Raw genomic sequence first — 13560 nt, forward strand, 5'->3', positions numbered from 1 at the left:
AGTTGGAGGCGAAGTGTCGTTTACAAAGTTAATGGATCCGACTTGGATTTTGCCTGTTTGTTTGGGAGGAGTTCATTATAGGTATTTTGGAGGGCAAATGGGAATCAGTGTGGCTGCTTGAGAGGAATGGTATAGTCAAGAAATATGGTGTATCGGCTACATTGATATTTTTGTCCGTACTTTTGAAGTACCGTCTCAACTCCTTAATTTTTTTTACCTCGTAGCTTCCATCAGAGAACTAGTCAAGGTGCTGTGAATGACCCACGATTTCATACAGCACTGTCCGGTGCTCTCACCTTCGTTGTTCCTTCCACTGAGGGCACCAGCCAATACCATTCCAAGCGAGCAACGTCCAATTGAGTTACGTAGCAGAGAAGTGAATTTGCCAAGGCTGTCGGCACTTGTAGTTCGAACTCCCAACTTGAAGAATGCAAGCACACTTTGAAATGTCAAACCCTGATTTATTGTTAGCCAACGACATAAAGTTACAACCACATATGCAAAGAGTATTAGTGTAAACATCAAAAATCAAGCGACCCAAGAGTTCTCAGCGACCGGTCTCAGCGACTCGATACTAAAAAAAATTCGAAGCTAGCTCGTCCTGCTTTCACATAGCTCCGACCAAAAAAAGAGATATCCGGTCCTTACAGCAATCTGCTCCAACAGGTAATTGACCCTGTTCGAAACTTCCTGGAGCAAGCCAAGATCATCTCCTAGGATTGTTCATCATATGTGTGTGTTGGTCAAATGTTGAGCAAATGCTAGCTCAACTAACCCCTCAGGAATAGATGACGTTCATCCAAGTCGAAAATTATGAATTTCAGATCTGGATGACTGTCTTTGTCAATGTTTTGCATTATTTGTTTGGCCGCTGGATCACTATCAAAAAATTGGGGTTAGTTTGCTTATTGGTTTTGCGAATAGAAAAGGATGAATGCAGAGGGATACCACTCAACGATGACTCCTGCGAGAGCACGGACTCGGCTTGGTTGAGCTGACATCGTATAGCTGTTTTGGAAATGGTGATCGCTTCTGGAGCCTACGTTTTTGGACTTTAGAATGTTTGGATCTTTAGGAAATGAGATCTTTGACGTGCTGAAGATCTACCAAGACTTAGTAGCAGCTGCTCCTTTAGTGTGCGACAGTCCTGATCATTACTATCATGCTGTAAACTGCACGTGTTAATCACGGCGAAACTACGACTCGAAACGCTACGGCCGGTCTCTGACCTATAATTCCAGCAACAGTCTCCAGTTAATGTCTAGTTTTCACATACATCATTTATTTCAATTTTTCTCTTTCACATGCCTTGGGTACATATTGGTGGTAGGATCAAGGGAAAACGTGTTTCGCATTGGTGACATTATTTTATAACTTAGTTTCTCGAGCGTAAGAGGGGAGAAAGAGCAGACCAAAAGGTTTTTCGTCAAGCAGACTACTCTTCTCCGCTCCATGACCTTTTCAGAGCTCTGGCAGAATGCTTCTAAAGTACTCAACAGTCTCTTCAATACCTTGAGCAACAGAGAATTTGGGTTCCCATCCAAGCTTGGTTTGAGCTCCTAGATAGTATTAGATTTGTTGATTTGGTCTCGTTAGCCAACCTTAAAAAAATGGCACCTCTTATTGATGATAACATTCTTTAGCTTACGTGTAATATCAGGCCTACGACGTTGTGGATCATCAGTAGTAGCAGGCATATTTATAATTTCGGTACTATTATCCACCACATCTCGAATGATTTCAGCAAATTGCTTTATCGTGTATTCTTCAGGATTACCCAAATTGACTGGTTCAGTTGTGTCAGATTCCATTAAAGCAATCAAGCCATCAATCAAATCATGTACGTATTGGAAGGATCGGGTTTGAGCTCCATCACCGTATATGGTTAGTGGAACTCCTTTGAGGGCTTGGATTACGAAATTGGATACGACTCGTCCGTCTTCTGCATTCATTCGTGGTCCAAACTTGTTAAATCATAATGTAAGGTAACATGAGAAAGGGAAAAGAATTTACGAGGCAGAAAAAATACATCAGAAACGTCTCGATGTACGTACGGTATTGAAGATTCGTGCCACTCGTACATCGACCTTGTCTTGATTTTGATATGAATACGTTAATGTTTCTGCGACACGTTTTCCTTCATCATAGCATGCACGAGGTCCAATCTAAGAAGTGAAGTTGAGTGAGTCGATTTCAAGCGACTGGTATGATTGACTATGGTTTTCATTTGGCTTCGGTATTGGACACAGCAAAAAACAGAGTAACTAAGATCAGGGTCGATACGCAACGCAACTCAACCACGCACCGGATTTACACGACCCCAATACGACTCCTTTTGAGGATGTTCTTCAGGATCACCATAAATTTCTGATGTAGAAGTCAACAAGAATCGGGCCTTGACTCGTTTGGCCAATCCCAACATGTTGATGGTGCCCATGACGGAGGTCTTGACTGTTTTAATGGGATTGTATTGATAGTGCGGTGGAGAAGCTGGACATGCCAGATGGTAGATTTGGTCTACTTCTACCATGAAATGGTCTAGGTGCAGAGTGGGTGTAAAGTTTGTAAGCATTTAACATCAAGAACGCTGGGGCTTTTTTTGAATGAATCCCAAAATGTCATGCAAAATTCAACACATACTGATGACATCGTGTCGAATGAAATCGAAATGAGGATGACCAATCCAATGTTCTATATTCTTTTTAGACCCTAGTTGTCGGAGTGCAAAAACAGAGATTAGACTGAGTTGCAATGTTTATTTATGATTTGACACTATCATACTTCATCATACCTGTAAACAGATTATCAACCACGGTAACATCATGGCCCATCAGCATCAACCTATCAACCAGATGCGATCCCACAAATCCAGCACCCCCAGTAACCAAGATCCTCTTCTTCTCAGTCTGTTTCAATCTCCTCACAGCCGGGTAACTCTTTGTATCTTTACGATATGAGACCATTCCTCCTTCTTTCTCGCCTTTGCTTGTAGCAATGGGAGAGAATGTAGCAGGTGGGTTCAAGTACAGGTTTCGTAGTTCAGATAGCGGCATGTCTGATTTGAACTTGGCCGATCCAACTACTGTTATCAGTTCGCCAGTTGGTGCCTCGTTTGGAGAAAAGATTGCCTTCTTCTGGATTGAGGTTCGTGCAGATGGGCCTCCATCGACAGATCGTCGGACTTCAGTATCGACTTGCATTTCTGTTGATGAAGTTGATGATGGGTCGATGTTCCTTGAGGTTGAGTTTGTTGGGAATGCAAAGACAATTCGTTCAAGTAACAGCACTAATGAAAGGGAATGAATCCTGTAAGCAATGTTGTTTGTCTCCAGTACATGTGTCGGACTCCAAAAATGTTGGATGCGTCTTTACAACAAATTTACGACCACTATGATAATGAAACTGGGCTACTACATACATGATATTAAGCCAAGTATCGCAATCAGAAAGAATGTGGCCTTCACCTTCATCAACTACTCGTTATCAAACAAGACTCGACTAGTATTGGAACTTGGCAAAAGTGTGGCATTGCTGTTCAGCTGGCTGATAACAGTAAGAGGAGATTAAGTTGGCAGATCAAACTGTGTGCACTATTGACGCGTAATTACATCTTCCTCCCTCCGAAATCTGCGTGGTTCTTGTCGCTATACGACTAGAGGTTTCTTGATGCAGTTCGCAGCAAAAGCACAAAGAAAACGGCTCATCAGCTTAAATTCATTATCAGGAACTTTTCAGTATCATGCGTTTTCGACTATTGACCGCCAAGAGCCCTGAAACCCCGTGTCATCAAGCTCAAATCTTTTCGCGTTCACAAATCATTCTTCGAATCAAGATTCCGACTAATAAGATAATGGTCAGGCAGACAGCAACTCCAGTCATAAACACAGCAGTGGACTCTCCAGCTGCCGACAGTGATGAGGGAATGAGGTATGGAAAAATACGCAGCAAACACAAATTGCCTTGTTTCTTGGAGATATTTGCGGGAATGGGATTCGTGAATTCTGAGAATAGTAGCACGCCAAATTACTCGCACATCTACCTGTAGCTGCCCTACTGTCGCTGTGTAATGAATGGGCTTTTCAAAACATGAACATTAACCAACCAACGTTAGTTCTCCAGCTGCTGGTAGACCATCACCGTATCCACGTGGCTCAGAACCACCTCAACTTGATGCAAATGGCTGGAGTCCTGCTATGGAGATTGCCCTCTTCCACGCCGTGGTCAAGTACAGGCCAATAGGTACACTGCTCGTTGAACATTCAAACGGAAGAACATCACTGAATGGTTTTTTTGGCTCTATGATAGGAGCACACAAACACTTTAGAATGATCAACATCCATCGCTTCTTCAACAGCAACTCGCCAACACCACTATCAGTCGCGAAACTATGGGAACACTTGGAACGAATGTACAATCTATCTGCTCTTGATGATCGAGTAAGGCCATTTACAACATGCAAAAAAATTACTCTACTCTGGAATTACTTGACTGACTCAAACATCCTCCTACAGGTCGACGAATCAGACGACGAAGAAAGCCGAGACGCAAATTACAAGACACCATCAGACCACTGCTTTAAAGGAATAACAGATTTCGTACTCCCAGCAGACGAGTATGAAGAACTGATTAACGAGGCTCGTCGTGCTGATACTCCTACTCCAGTCCCACCACCTGTAAAACCAGAAGCGCCAGCAACGACCGGAAGGAAGAGAGGCCAAGCAGCTGCTGTCGCTGTAGAGACGAGAAACTCGACGAGGAATTCATCGCCAATGACGGATACTTCTACATTGTCGTCTGCTGAACCAGAAGAAGGTAATAGAAAGAACGAAGGGGAGAGGTTCTCTTTTTGCTCACCCAAACTCACACACTCCCTTGATTCCATAACTAGACATACACGAACGACCATCAAAACGCAAAGCAGCAGTAGCAGCAACAAAGAAAAACCAACCCGCAAACAAAAGCACTCGAAGCTCATCAAATACATCACCTACTGGTAAAGACAATCAACGAGCAGAATCCGGTTCACCTGCTCGAGGACCGTCTCCTGTAGAAGAAGAATCGGGTACGAATACTAGTAGACGTGCTACGAGGTCCTCTCTTGCAAATGAAAAAACGGGTACGCCGACTGCAAAGGCACCTGCTAAAAGGGGCAGAAAAGCACGTTAATGGAGTCACCGTCTTATAAGCGGGATGTCGTGGTAAACGGATTTTTTTTCGCTAAAAGTATGTAGATATTGTACCTAGGTTTGCAAATAGAATTTTGATATATACAATCTGAAGTGTTGTCCTTCAACGAGGTGAGATATAAAGAAATGAGACGAGATAGACGCATCCTTGATCGCTCAAGAATGTAGAAAACTATGTACAAAAAGTTCGCGTATAGAAACAAAGCGCACAACAAAACGGCCAACAATAACAGTACACCAGATTCAGTTCTTTCTGAGATACAATTACTGCAACGTCTTATTAATACGGTTTTTCTAAGGGTGTTATTTCTAAAAAAGAATAAATCAAGGTGCAGCACCACCTAACGCTCCATCTAACTGACTAACTACAAACACATTATAAAAGAACACGAACCCGATCTTAGATAAATCCATCTCTCCCTTTGATATATCTCCCACTAATATCTCCATATCTTCATCTATCTGCCTTTGACTCACCTCAAACCATGTATATATCACACATACCACCCCATCGGTATCCGAAATCCATCAAATCACTCTTACACAGTCATCAGCCTGGCCTGCTTGAAACTGCTAGGCCTATCAAACGTCGACTCTGCCTTGAGCGAAGCAGTCAATACATGTGGTGCAACAAACACAGTATCATCATCCAACAACTCTTGTGCCGTCTTGGCATCTATTCCAAGAGTCATGCCGTCTACTTGTACGATCCCACTTCCTTCATTATGTGCCATTGGGTTGATGGTCCGTTTCTGTTGATTATTGGTATTACTATTATTATTTACATTCCCATTAGCCGTTTGTGTGGAAGAGGTGGACGAGTTGGTCATTGATGGTCGTGATGCAAGCAATGATTGAAGACCTGGTGATGCTATATCTATCGGCAGTGATGTACCGAATAGTTCGGATGGTCGAGATTGTGATTTAGATGTTGTGAAATCTTCGGCATCTGAATCAGATTCGTCGTTATGTAATGGTGGTTTTATCGGTGATGAGATGTGATCTTCAAATCCATCCAGTGAAAACAGACCTAAAGGGTAAGAAGCAGATCTGTGAGATTGGTCAACGAGGCAATTCTTCGGGTGAAGTGGATTTTTTGCCATGGTCACGTAAAATGAATTGAGACCCTCTACTTTTGACTAATAAGAATCTATGTAATCAGAATCCATAACGTACCAGTAGTATCCTTATGCAAATCAAGTGGCTTCCTGCTAAACAATTCCACAGGCTGATCAGCAAACGTCACCCTCAGATTCTTAGACGACATGCCCTGTCCAGTCAGCGACGACAATGACAATGCACTTTTAATCCTTCTCGGTGGTGGCGTCAGTGCTTTTACAGGAGAACTAGGCACTGACGAATTATCACCCGGCGGCACCACATTACTAGTATTCGACACTATAGGCGGATTTGGCAGTATCGGTATGCGGACATTTGGCGGTAGAGATGGTGGGACATATGATGCTCGTTTCCTTGGATTGATGGGCCATGTCCGATCTGCTTGTAATGAGCCGTATAGAGGGTCGGACGACAATGTTGAAGTCAATGAGGATACAGACGTTCCGAATGAGTTTGGTGGGGATGTTTTGCTTGAACGGTTGCTGTTACTATTCAGTGGATCTAGTATTTGCTGTTGTTGGGTGGTGGTATTATTTACTGATTGTGGAATTACGGATGGTATCGGCTGTTGTGACAGAGCTTCTTGATTGACTAGACATATTCTAGACCAGAGGGTTTCACGTTCTGATCTAGCTGTAGCAGATTCTTTTTCGAATTTAGCGTTCTGCGATACAGTGTATTCGGCAATGAGAGCATCCGTTTCTAGTCTCTTTTGATGTATGTACGTCAGGAGGTTTGACTGAAGGCTCTCGAATGCTGTTTGGAAGGATTGTGGCATAGCTAGTGTAAAGAAATACATGTTAGTATCTATTTCTCTATTCGATTTAAACTTCAAATAACAAACCGGTAACATCAATAGGAGCAGGTTGAAGATTTAACTGAATCAAACGGATCCGGAAGGTGGGCGAATAATCTAGAGCCATTTTCTGAGCTTCTATGTCATCGGCATTCAGCAGATTGCCCTGGCTAATATATATTTCACTTGTCCGGGGCATCAAATCATCAGAGAGGATTGAAACCCCACCAATCTGATATCCATATACAGTAGTGTCACAATTAATACACCTAATCCATTTGAATCCGGATGGGGCATCACTAGATATAGCGGTAACGAGTATTCGATGTTCCTAAAAACCAAAAGGGGTTAATTTAGATAAAGTGCTAAAATTTTGACAGGACAATCACATGTCGATGGCCAAAAATGTACAAGACAAGGGAATCGGGAGAATACGGAGAGCAGTAGAGGATATCCATACGGATATGTGCTTCAAATCGACGTCATTTCATGCCTCTTTACCAATGCAAAACATCACTCACAATCGTAATTCCACCGATTCTCATGTTTGCGAGTTCAAACGATTGCAACTCGAGAGCGACAGTTTGAGAAGAATCAGCCGGTCTTGTCGATCTTATCTTGACATTCAGACACCTACAGGCTACAATCGATGCCATTCTGTGGGCTAGCAGTTTGCAGGGCAAAACTCGAAAAAATGCAAAAGGTGATGTTTGTCGTTGCAAAGTCAGCATGTGAAGATGATTATTAAATGGGCTCAAACACACAAACAAGTTATAAGCTTTTGACCCGTACTTGATGCATCCACGATACATTTCAGCTGGACGCGACCTTGTAAACCTTAATTGCTCGTGTTTTGGTCTTCAAGCCAATTCCGTCACTGCCATTTTGTGTTTCTTGCTCACGGAAGGACATTAATGGCAAGGGTGTCTTATCGCCTCGCTCAAAGAGTACCCTTTCAAAGAGTCTTCAAGCTTAACAACATTTGTTAATATCGTCACAGAATGGGCTTTAGATCTGATCCAGAGTTGTAAACTGAGATGATGACAACAGAAAATTTACAGTAACCAATTTCACGTCCGATTCAAATTGCATCGCTTCAGGCCTGTAAACTGCAACTTGGCCCAAAAGGTTCCAAAAGGTGAGATAATTTATTGTTTCAATCGTTTGTTGCTCTTTGAGCGAGGTGCTGGTTCTTGTACACATTATGCAAATTTTAGACTCTTTGAAAGCTACATCACGTTTTGTTGAGATCCTTATTTTGTCTACCAGGAGGGTCTTTCCAATTACGGAGTGCGTCCATCTTTAGAGTTTGATACCACGTCGATGAGTCTTGATAGAGAGCCTACAGCCAAGTCGGAACATTCGTTTTGTATCTTGTGCATAAGGCACAAACCCCTATAACACGACAATGGAGGAAGTGTGGTACAATTGTTGCAAATTTGTTTGAAGCATTGCAAGAACCAGCATGTAACTTACTGTTGTCTTTTGATCATAATATTCAATCATGTTTCGTTGTTGTCGTACCCATTTGGAAGCCGCATCTTCTTCATCGTCATCAGCGTCACTGTCATCATCGTCTTCGGCATATCCTTTAGCTGCTCGTTCCTCTTTAGATTTGCGATAACGTTCTCAAAGGCGATAAAGTTCTCAAAGGCGTAGTAGAGGGTGGCGGTTTAGACGTTCTTCTAGTTCACCGAATACGGTGGCGGTGGTAGTAGTAACTGTTGGTTCGGTAAAGTACATGGTTCCTCGTCAAGCCTTGTCGACAGATGTCGACATCGTTGAATTTCAAAACACACAATTCCAACATAAACGAGCAGCCCCAGTCAAGACGGACGGCAGGCGAGAGGCCATCAAGTGTAGTACGCCACTAGTACATCATACTTAAGTCATCTCCAACCAATTCCAGGAACCTCCAAGCTTCCAAACCAGCATCCCAAAGTAACCAGTTTCCAACAGTCAGTCAAACTCAAGCAAGAGGGACTATCACAAGCTTGTAAGGCAGTATTCCCGATATTCAGACTCACATCCATCATGGGCAGTGTTACAACTGCTGCTTTTGCTATTGAACTCACTGACAACAAATCTTCAACATTTTAAATCCAGTGACATGTACGGCAACGTGGAGAAACAAGCTTTGAGAGGGCCGACTCAAAGATTCTTGGCTCTCAGATGAACCAAGGGTATGTCTGCTTGCTATTGCGAGGCACTCTACTGCGGCTTATCTTGATATCTTGGACATTTGGCCTGTTTTTCCGGATATTGTGAATGGTGATAAAGAAACATGACATATATGATGTTTACTAACGAACCAAGATATTTCCAGCATTCATTAGGCACATTACAATTCCTGGCTGTGGTCATCGAGTACAAGGTCTAGCTATTGGATGTCCTCTCGACAAAGAATATGGATGGAATGCAAGTACTGCTACCTCTTGCTTTTGTTTCTTTTACTTTGTACCCCCGTTCGTTCACCGGGGCTGACCTCACACACTAGGTAGGCTTTGAGGTCCTCTGAGTCTTGTGTGAGGAAGGGAAAAGTGGATGTTGTCCTCGCCAGCGTTGGGATAACTAGGCGCTGGAGTGACCTCATATAGCCTTAGCCAGTATGCAGCCTGGTTTAGAAACACACTAGAGGTCACCAGTCAAGTGTATTAAGAACCGTTGCAGAGTTTTTTGAATTTGGTTAGTTTGTAAACATGGTGAGCATTGGAGATGGTAACTAACGCCCAGTGGTGGTGTAGTGAGTATCGTAAGTATGTAAGCTGAATGCTGTTTGGTGAGTATGTAAGCCGAATAATCTGATTCCAATGGTAGTAGCTACCACGGGTCGTCGTACCCGAGCTACCACTAGAGATATTCGTAAGCTATCAGCACTCATGGCAACATTTTAATGGGCCAACGCCGGTCCCAAGCCCGGTTACAAAATTCAGAGGGTAATGCAAACATTTCTAGTTACACTCCTTTGCAATGTAGCCGAATATGACCTTCACACATAAACAAAGTCTTCAGACAATCGGCTTTGCTTGCGATGCGACTAGACCATTTCTATTGGGTCCTTGTCTAACTTGCTTACAATAACAACACAATCCGGTATTTGTTTCTCCAGTTCGCTTTTAAGGACTTCGGTGAGATATCCACGTTCTATTGATGCATAGTCAATTCATGTTTATATCAATGTCGCAAGCAGACCACCATACCTGAATTTGAATGCTCGCAAAGAATGACGGAAGTCTTGTGTTCGATTGCAGCCAAAACATCGTGATGACTGAATTCGCCTATTGTGGGAAGAGTGATCTAGATATGAGCTTGCATTTATTTAGGGAGAAAAAAAGTACTGCAAAATCATGCCTGATAGGAACACATCAGCCTTAACTCCACTCAATACTGAATGTCCAGCACCTGCACATATAGCGATACTCGATACCAAGTCGTCTCCATGATGAGCATTAGCAAGTCTTACTATGTAAGATAGGTTTCACCGTCTGAAATTGTCTAGAACAACTGTTCAAAGCAAAAACCTACAATGCCTCAGTTTCAAAAACGCCTTCACTCTAGCTACCAAGGTCGACAATGGCACTGGCTCATCTAGCGTTACGATCCTCCCACTTCCGGCATCTTCAAATCCAGGAGGTGGCAATTTAGAAGGTGTAATGACCTTCACACTTCCTCGTCCACATCCTCTTGCAAGCCAATCGTTTATTCCGTTGGGCACATTGTCCAGAGCTGTATGTGGACTATATATAGATACTCCTAGAGCAGCGCATTTCAGTACCTTGAGAGGAAAACAAGGTCAGAGCGAGTTCTTGAAGGTTCAATGGTAACAAGGACCTTGCAACACAGCGATGCAAAGATCTCATGCCGTTTCCGTACCAATGCCAGCTTTGGATCATTCAGAGTGAGCTTTTTGACTAATCCGTGGCGTTCAGAAAATTCGAGTTAAGCAGACTGTCAATGTTTAAAGCTCAAACCAGATTTCGTGAATTTAACAGCCAAGACATCACAATGCGACACCAATAAAATACCTGATCGAAATATTGGTGGATGATAAGAGACAATGACTCCCGTTGCAGAGTTGGCAAGAGCTTCTTCCACGACAGAGCTTGTGAAATCAATTGTCAGAAATATAGAATTCGCTACGCGAGGAATTGGAGCCTCTAAAATCGTGCCAACATTGTCCCAAGATGTTTCCGCAAGGCTTAGTGGTGCTACCTTCTCAAAAGCAGTCACCACTTTAGACAGCAGCGACATAATGCGTTCAAGACAAACTCGTGGTATTTGTCGGTCGCGTCGCCATCATGATCCATCGACACGCTATATTTTTGGTGTTTGTATATATATCATATTTAATATACACAAGGAGGTTCTCTATCTATAACGTATCATCTAGCCATTCTTTAGTTCTATTTTTGGAAATTAATCTTCAAACTCGTCACCATAATGGCCAACCTCGTCAATTTCTTCCTCTTCTTCATCATCACAATGCCCACCGTGATAGTGACACTCTTCTACATCCTCTGCTTCATCACCCATCATTTCTTCATAATCAGCTCCGTATCCTTGCCCCATTTCAGCTTCACCTAGTCCAACAAAAGCAGAATATGATGACGGCTGTGACGGTCCTGATTCAGGTCTCGGTACATCTGGCTTTCTTCGAGCACCAGTGATAGTTTCTGCCGCAGAGAGTTTGGGTCTAGATGCTAATATCCTCTTCGAAACATTCTACAATTCAGCGAAAAATTTGAGATTTCAGACTATAATGCAAAAAGTGGAATCCTGAACTTACAGATTCTGGTCGATTATGAGCAGCCAAGTGTCGATCTAACACAACTTTGGAGGTGAATGCAGCGCCACAGTCTGGTAAAGTACATTTGAATGATCGTTCTTGTTCATGGGTAGTCTTTATGTGGACTTGAAGTGTTTTTTCCTGTCGCAAAAAATGGATGTTAAGATCATGAAAAATAGCAACATCAGAAGTCAGAGACACATACTGTGGTAAAGACACGAGCACAACCCGGCCAAGTACATGGTTGCATATCACGAGACGGATCATGGGTATCGTAATGTTTGACTAGAGCATCTTGTCTCGTAAATGTCTTGACACAGATTTCACATTTGATGACGTGGTTATGGTTGACGTGTTTTTGTAACAGGGACCATTTATCAAATATTTCATCACATTGATCACAGAGATATGCCTTGGATGCTGTTTTACAGGGTAAAGAAGGTAAGAATGAGCAAAAAACTTATGGCTGGAACGTCAAGATCCTTTTCAGGTTGAATTTACAGCCTCATACACACGGCACTCACCATGACTTCGCACATGTCTACTCAACTTATAATTGGACTCGAACGACTTTGCACACCCTTCAAATGTACATACAAATGGCTTTTGACCAGAGTGAGCAGCGACATGTCTTCGTAATTGCTCTCGTTTTGCAAATGCTTCTTCACAGCCATCAACGGTACACTATATTTTTTCCCAAAGGAAATGGTCAAAAAAACGTTGCATGAGAATTCCGCACGAGACCACACTCACATGAAACGGTTTTGGAGTTTGATGGGTAGCTTCATGACGAGTCAACTGATGCTTCAATCGAAACCTAGATTCACAGTCTGTATATGTACACACGAATGGCTTTTGAAGTTCTACTTCTGTAGCATGTGCTGGTGTATGAGCTCGAAGATGATCTGCACGTCGAAACGCTTTACCACATCCTGGGTGTGGACACACATGAGGCCGCTAAAATGAACGTGTAAGAAACTCATTGTGACATACGAAATCATGCTGTTTTTTACCTCATCAGAATGTGTCTTTTCATGCTGGTTCAGTTTACTACGTTTCTCAAAGACCTTGTTGCAGCCCATAACATTGCATCGAAATTCTTCTCGTGGAGTCTGGGGTGGTGTTTCTGGTTCTATAAGACGAGGTCTCTTTGATTTTGGTTGATCGTCAGAATCGTCTTCAGTTTGATGTTCAAAGTCGTCTGATGGAGGTGTTGTTGGCATGGATTCTAATATGAAAGGAGGAGATTGTGAGCGGACAATCTAGTTGAAATTCATTTTAGAACTGTACATACGTGTATCAGGATGTTGCTTTCTCTTCAAATCCTATTGAGGCAGGTTGGTCGATTTTGTTTTAGCACTAGACCAAACCTCTTCAAGCTTCGACGGTAGCTTCAAGATTCAGGCTTGAAAATATGTAAATACATACCAGCGATAACTGATGCGGCGGTTTCAAGGCTTCAGCTTCCATCTCTGCAGAGCTCTGCCGAAAAAAAATTCTGGAAAAAAAAAGGTGATTCAGGCAAGAGGATGTGAGCAGCACCAAACGCCCAACGCGACAGATCACGTCGTTCACTCCCGTCAATGAAAGTTACAAAAGTTCCAATTTCCAAGAAATTCACTATGATAAACTTTATATATTTTTTCGTCCCAAAACAATTACATTTCATTCAT

General features: G+C 42.6%; 4 protein-coding genes across 4 annotated transcripts; all 4 read right to left on the minus strand.

Annotated features, from left to right (window-relative positions):
* Nucleotides 1–1461: 1461 nt before the first annotated feature.
* SmJEL517_g02879 (uncharacterized protein) lies at nucleotides 1462–3200 on the minus strand (the record flags this gene model as incomplete). The annotated part of the gene is made up of 6 exons (XM_031168807.1): nucleotides 1462–1559; nucleotides 1649–1964; nucleotides 2055–2165; nucleotides 2306–2538; nucleotides 2641–2709; nucleotides 2792–3200. 6 exons carry the CDS (start codon nucleotides 3198–3200, stop codon nucleotides 1462–1464), a joined length of 1236 nt encoding a protein of 411 aa, XP_031025293.1.
* A 2440-nt stretch (nucleotides 3201–5640) lies between these two features.
* Nucleotides 5641–8844, minus strand: SmJEL517_g02880 (uncharacterized protein; the record flags this gene model as incomplete). The annotated part of the gene is made up of 6 exons (XM_031168808.1): nucleotides 5641–5644; nucleotides 5730–6216; nucleotides 6363–7085; nucleotides 7150–7432; nucleotides 8578–8708; nucleotides 8796–8844. 6 exons carry the CDS (start codon nucleotides 8842–8844, stop codon nucleotides 5641–5643), a joined length of 1677 nt encoding a protein of 558 aa, XP_031025183.1.
* Nucleotides 8845–10420: 1576 nt separating this feature from the next.
* Nucleotides 10421–11352, minus strand: SmJEL517_g02881 (uncharacterized protein; the record flags this gene model as incomplete). Its single annotated transcript, XM_031168809.1, has 4 exons — nucleotides 10421–10563; nucleotides 10627–10876; nucleotides 10975–11012; nucleotides 11073–11352. The coding sequence occupies 4 exons, from the start codon at nucleotides 11350–11352 to the stop codon at nucleotides 10421–10423; spliced, it is 711 nt and encodes a 236-aa protein (XP_031025182.1).
* A 165-nt stretch (nucleotides 11353–11517) lies between these two features.
* On the minus strand, nucleotides 11518–13357 carry SmJEL517_g02882 (uncharacterized protein; the record flags this gene model as incomplete). The annotated part of the gene is made up of 8 exons (XM_031168810.1): nucleotides 11518–11823; nucleotides 11888–12028; nucleotides 12093–12307; nucleotides 12412–12571; nucleotides 12641–12844; nucleotides 12901–13115; nucleotides 13182–13212; nucleotides 13316–13357. The coding sequence occupies 8 exons, from the start codon at nucleotides 13355–13357 to the stop codon at nucleotides 11518–11520; spliced, it is 1314 nt and encodes a 437-aa protein (XP_031025185.1).
* Nucleotides 13358–13560: the final 203 nt, after the last annotated feature.

Source organism: Synchytrium microbalum, assembly GCF_006535985.1.
Source record: "Synchytrium microbalum strain JEL517 chromosome Unknown SmJEL517_scf0013, whole genome shotgun sequence".
Classification (NCBI taxonomy): Eukaryota; Fungi; Chytridiomycota; class Chytridiomycetes; order Synchytriales; family Synchytriaceae; genus Synchytrium; species Synchytrium microbalum.